This window comes from Pistacia vera, unplaced genomic scaffold (assembly GCF_008641045.1).
Source record: "Pistacia vera cultivar Batoury unplaced genomic scaffold, PisVer_v2 Contig1194, whole genome shotgun sequence".
NCBI classification, from domain to species: Eukaryota; Viridiplantae; Streptophyta; class Magnoliopsida; order Sapindales; family Anacardiaceae; genus Pistacia; species Pistacia vera.
The window spans coordinates 14,509-20,390 of record NW_022195242.1 but is presented as its reverse complement, the minus strand read 5'-3'; the positions used below and the strand labels follow the sequence as shown (position 1 = coordinate 20,390).

The window sequence follows — 5,882 nt, the reverse complement described above, 5'->3', positions numbered from 1 at the left end:
AGATACAAAATTGGGATCCCAACTATGTACATTTAGCATTATTGCTTCAAAAAAGTGTTTTCGTCTCTTGCAGCCAAAAACTACAAAATAAGCATAAAAGTGCTTTTGATATCTAGAAGCACTTTAGGCAGTACCAAAAACACTGCAAATGCACCTTTAGACAACCAAACTATTAAGTAATCAGGCTAAACCATACTGTAGTTCAACAAGTATGTTACTGCTGGTGTTAAATAGCAGAAAAAGACAGTTGTATCAGAAATCGACAATCAGATGGATCTCGATGGCAATAAGAATCAAAACACTTGTATTTGCAAGATCTAAAAATGCAATGTTTAACCAGAAGATAGAAGAGGGTGAGACTGAGAGGGAGACTGAGAGGAAAAATAGGGGGAAAAGACATAAGAGAAGACTGGAGATGTGTAGACTAATATTCTCAAATTTTAATCCCTTCTCCATCCTTTCTATTATCACAGAGAAAAATTGTTATAGTAAAAAAGAAGAAAAAGAACAGATCAATCTAGGTCCGAATCATACTTTAGCAAAAATTTCAAAATCTAAATGCTATTGGACAAAAAAAAAAAAAAAAGGAAATATTGATAAAATAACTTTTACATCAATCTTCATGTTATGACCCTAGCATGACTCAATTTGTAATAAATAAATTGAAAGGGTTGATATATTATATTTAACCATCACAGCTAATGGTCTTTCCGAAATTGCCTCACACTAACAATACTTCACCAACTGTTTATCTAACTGCATCAGCCGACAAGTCAAACTTTCAGAAACAGAATGGTAACCAAAAATTGTAAATCAGGTATTAAATTGTCACATATATATGAGTATCATGTCATGTCCCTTTGATCTGACCCAGAGGCAACTCTTCTTAAATGGCACCAATATATATATATATATATATACTCATACATGTCCCTTCGATCTGACCCAGAGGCAACTCTTCTTAAATGGCCAGATTACACAAAGTTAAATAAGAATCTTAAGAGCACATTAAATAGATTAAAAGGAAACCTTACATGTGTGTTTGGCTAAAAATTAAGAAGTAAACAATCTTAATGAGCCAGGTCATTTAAGATAAAGTTGAAAGCAAAAATCACAGAAGTAATGGTTAAAAAATGGAGGCTAACTTACGGTCTTTGTCTGCTTCCTCAACCATCTCCTTTATCTCTCGTTCAGTGAAGTTCTCACCCAGATCCTTTGCAATTCCCTTAATGTCTTCAACTGATATCTTTCCCTGCATGCCACATTGAAGAATCAGTAATTATATACAAAGTAGGAAACTCAAGGTCTAAACTAACAGAAATTTACATTGTTATCTTGTCAATGATCTGGAATGCTTTCATGAGCTCTTCCTTAGAGTCTCTTTCACCAATTTTAGCTGTCATCATATGCACAAATTCATCAAAATCTATTGCACCACTTCCATCCTTGTCAACATCTGCAATCATTTGATTGATTTGCTGTAATGGCACAGAAGAATAATATGTCAGTCAAGCAAGAAGTCTGTAGGCTACAATTCTAAACACAAGGACAAATCTCCACCATTACTGCCGTGCTAGGAGGAACAGAGGTCTAATTGGGAAGATGAACAGTTAAAACAGAAAATAATTTATGATATAGAAATTACCTCTTCAGTCATCTCAAAACCAAGAGCCCTGCCATGAGAAAATTTTAGTTCTACTACTTGATGATTAATCAGCTTTAAAAATTCTAAGCATATGTTATATAGTATATACACACCTCATGGCAACATTCAGCTCTTTGGCATCAATAGTGCCTGGACAAAACAATCATAATCAGTTTCAAACATATTTATGAAAGACATAGAATAATAAGTTATCACATACCTGAGCCATCCGTGTCAAATAGCTCAAATGCTTCCTTAATCTCTTGCTTCTTCTGCTGTGTTAATCCATGATGACGGCCTCTTAGTTTTTCTTTCCTAGATGCCCCTCTATAAAGACTTGCCTGGGATAGTAATCGGAAATTTATCAAAATAAAACAATATAAAAATTTAAAAGAATAAGATCCAACTTTACTGGCATTCGGACAGTAAGACTAAAGTAAGCCATCAAATTGATAAATAAAAGTATTCTGAAAATATTTCATATGTCCAATAAATAAAAATGTACACAAGGATAAATCTCCTTCCATAAATTTGACTAGTTGTATAATCTCCACAAACATTCTATCATAGAACATAAAGCTTCCCTAAAATACCGCAAGAATAAGGAAGTTCATCTGTTCAAGCATAAAAAAAAAACTACCCAAACAAACAACTTCCTGGCCAACAAAAGCATAAGTCTAAAGAGTACATTATAAAGGGCCATAACACATAACAAAGAACTCAACTAAGTTGCTTTGTGCTTTTACAACCAACAAACTTGGTTGATTCGTGCTTTTACAACCAACAAACTCATAAAACTTCCAGAAGCTACAATAACTTAAATATATGCTTCGTAAACTATTTAAAAACCAAGCTCTAATGAGTCATTCAATTGCAGAAATTCAAATCCTCGGATCATAATTTACACAATATTCAATTAGTTTTTTTTTTTTTTTTTTTCAATAGAATCAATAATAAAAAAACCTAATTCAATAAACATTACTAACAAATATTAAGAAAGAATTTAATAAATTGCAACAATCAGAAAGAAGATTCAGAGAATTAGAACGTGAACTTAGACTCATCAACCAAACATGAAAGCAAAATTTAAGTTCCGCATGAATAAAACGCACCACCATTGTTTTGGGTCGGTGAGATCGCAACGCGTTTTACAGGATATCCTCTCAGAAAAGGAAACGAATGAGAGAATTTAGCTGACCGGCCATCCCAAGTTTCGATTTAAGAAAATGGCCTTGAAACTGTTTTTCATTTTTTTTTTTTTAATGTAGAGAAGCTGACGTGACATAGTTAGGATCTATTAAACATATAAAATAGGTTAAAATGAAAAGATTAAAATATATAAGGACAAAATCATAATTAATGATAGTTTTTAAAATTTGAAATTTGAAAAAGAGCCCCACCCATTCAAATCGCTTAATCGAAACCAATTAAGATAAAAATCGATATCTTCAATACCTAAACGCATTCTGTGCATTTTCCAACAATAACATTCCACATTCCTACAAATTTTCACACCCAAATTCAATCCTAAAGCTTCTTCCTTTCTGAAAACCATGGCTGACATTCACAATGAGGAGGAAAACCCAACGCCTCTTCGAATCGTAGAGTCCGACGGCGCAAGCAGTTCAATGGCTGCTCCGGTGGATCCTCCAATCAGTGAAGGTGTTCCAGCGGCGGAGACGACGGCGGCACAACAAGAGAGAGAATAGGAGCAAAACGGTTTTGAAGAGGAAGAGGAGGCCGGGCAGAATTCAGGCTAGGAAGAGGAGTCCGACAAAAGTTCAGGCGAGGATGAGGAGGTCGTCGAAGAAAAGGTATTTGTACTTGCCGAGACCTAAGATCGCTTAAGCGATCCTTTGTATCGCTTAAGCGATTGATGGCTTTTACTCTTGGTCGCTTAAGCTATTTACGATTACTTAAGAGTAAAAGTGATGAATCGCTTAAGCAATATAAACGATCGTTTAAGCGATCTTAGATCTGGCAGATGTTGATTCTGCCTTGTACAAGATCTCTTAAGTGATCTGTAATCGCTTAAGCGACTTAAGATTGCTTAAGCGATCTCTTCCGAGGCAGAATCAAATCTGCCCAGATCTATAATCGCTTAAGCGATCCTTTGTATCGCTTAAGCGATTTCAGATTGCTTAAGAGTAAAAGCGTCGAATCGCTTAAGAGATATAGAAGATCACTTAAGCGATCTTATATCAGGGCAGATGTTTATTCTGCTTTAGAAGAGATCGCTTAAGCGACCAAGAGTAAAATCGACGAATCGCTTAAGCGATTCGTCGCTTAAGAGATCTTGTATGAGGCAGAATCATCTGCCCATTGCTTAAGCGATTCTTCTGGAGCGTATTTTGTTTATATTTGATTTGGTTTAATTTTTTTGCTGATATTTTGTTTATATCGATTGTGTAGATTTTCCGAAGCGTAAACTATAGAGAGTACAGATTGGAGTATGTAAGCGATACGGTACCATACTTCCCTGTGAGGGTGACAGTGAGGTCAAGTTGGGATGCTTTAACGAGAATAACGGGGATTTTAGGGACAGTGAGAAATGGTGAAAGGAGATTCAAAGAGACTTGTTTCAGTCACTTTTGGGATATGGACACAAAATGGAAAAAGACATTATGGGGATCGGGAGTGCATTATATGTTGTTGCACTCAATAAAAAGCAACAAAAAGCACGAAATGTGGTTCATAGTGGATGGAAAGCCACTACGTTTCGGGATGATGGAATATGTGCTGGTGACTGGCTTAAGATGTGGGGAATTACCAGGTGAGGTTGAGGAAACAAGAATAAAGGACAGTACGGGAGCCAAAAGGTTGTCTAACAAGGTTTTGGCTGGGAACACGTCTATTAAGGCACAGGAATTAGAGGACAAGTTAAAAGATGGTGAGTTTAACGATTCAGAGATGTTCAAATTGTGCTTGGTATTGTTCTTACATTCTATCCTAATAGCTGGTGACTCAACAAAAGCCGTTGATGTTGATTGGGTGAAGTTTGTAAGCAACTTGAACTTCTTTAATGCTTATCTGTGGGGATGGGTATCATTTAAGCGAACCATGGAGTCCCTACAAGCAAAAGACTTGGCGTTAAAGCACTCCCAATGGGCCGAGAAGAATAGAGCGGCCACGTACAATTTGTTTGGCTTCCCATGGGCAATGCAGGTAAATATTAATAGGTTTTTGTTATATATTTTTTAGTATATGTGTTTGAATTATGATATGGACTGTTTTTTTACAATGTAGGCTTGAATGTATGAGGTCATCCTTGTCCTAGCTAAGGCGGGGGGAGGATTAGGGCTTCGGTTGTGCAACAGACATTTCCTAGAATGTTGCGGTGGCACGACCAGAAGTGTACCCATTGGGATTATGAGCAAATAGAGATTGAAATTCAATCAGCTCGGGTAAGATTAAAGGATTAAGCTTTTGAATATGCACTTGCTTTAAAATGTCGCTTAAATCTGATTGATTTTGTTTCTTATTGCAGGGGGTTGTCCGTCCCTTCCTCACCGCTACTGGGGGTGAAGCGCAACAACACTATGTCATATCTTTCCGAGCATTGAAGGATCAAAGGGATGAAGGGATAGACCGCCTGACATGGGACCTACACGGGGTCACACATGTGAGGGCAATTGCGGGGCCACTGCTTGAGAATGTGGTTGATGCCGAGGAGGATGAAGCCGCAATCGGTAGGAGGGAAAAAGAGGGGAGGGAGAAGAGGTTCGTATGCCTTAGCAAACCGGTACAACAAGTACTACTTTGTCGAGGTGTCGGGGTCGGGAAAGTGAGGTGGTTGACCTCATAAACAGTTTTTTTGATAGTTTTACAACAGCTGTTTATGGCAGGTTTGATAAGATGGAAGAGCAGTTGAAAAAGGTAGAGGAGAAAGTGGATAAGGTGGCAGAGAAAGTTGTTAAGGTGGAGGAAGAAGTTGGTAGGGTGCAGGAGGAAGTTGGTGGAGTATTGAAGGCGGTTGAAGTGCAACCTGGGCTGAAAAGAGAGAGCCGAACGAGTAGGTTTGTGAAATCGCCTTACACCGTACTAACACGTGGAATTAAGAGGAAAACAAAGAAACAAATTGAGGAAGAAGCCAAAATTGAGGGGGTTAAAGAGGTTGCTGGAGGAAGTGGGGCAGTTACAATGGAGGAGGTTGAGGCGGAAGGCGAAGGAAGAGAGGACGTACAAATGGAGGAAGGGGGAGGAAGTGGGCAAGCAAAAATGGAGTCCACTGTCGATT

General features: G+C 37.7%; 1 protein-coding gene across 1 annotated transcript; it reads right to left on the bottom strand.

Moving 5' to 3' along the window:
* Positions 1-534: 534 nt before the first annotated feature.
* Positions 535-2,778, bottom strand: LOC116111993 (probable calcium-binding protein CML20). Its single transcript, XM_031398168.1, is given in 7 exon segments — positions 535-1,252; positions 1,327-1,337; positions 1,340-1,478; positions 1,646-1,673; positions 1,759-1,795; positions 1,866-1,986; positions 2,758-2,778. Coding segments are annotated over 7 exon segments (468 nt in total). The 5' UTR covers positions 2,764-2,778; the 3' UTR covers positions 535-1,126.
* Between the last annotated feature and the right edge of the window lie 3,104 nt (positions 2,779-5,882).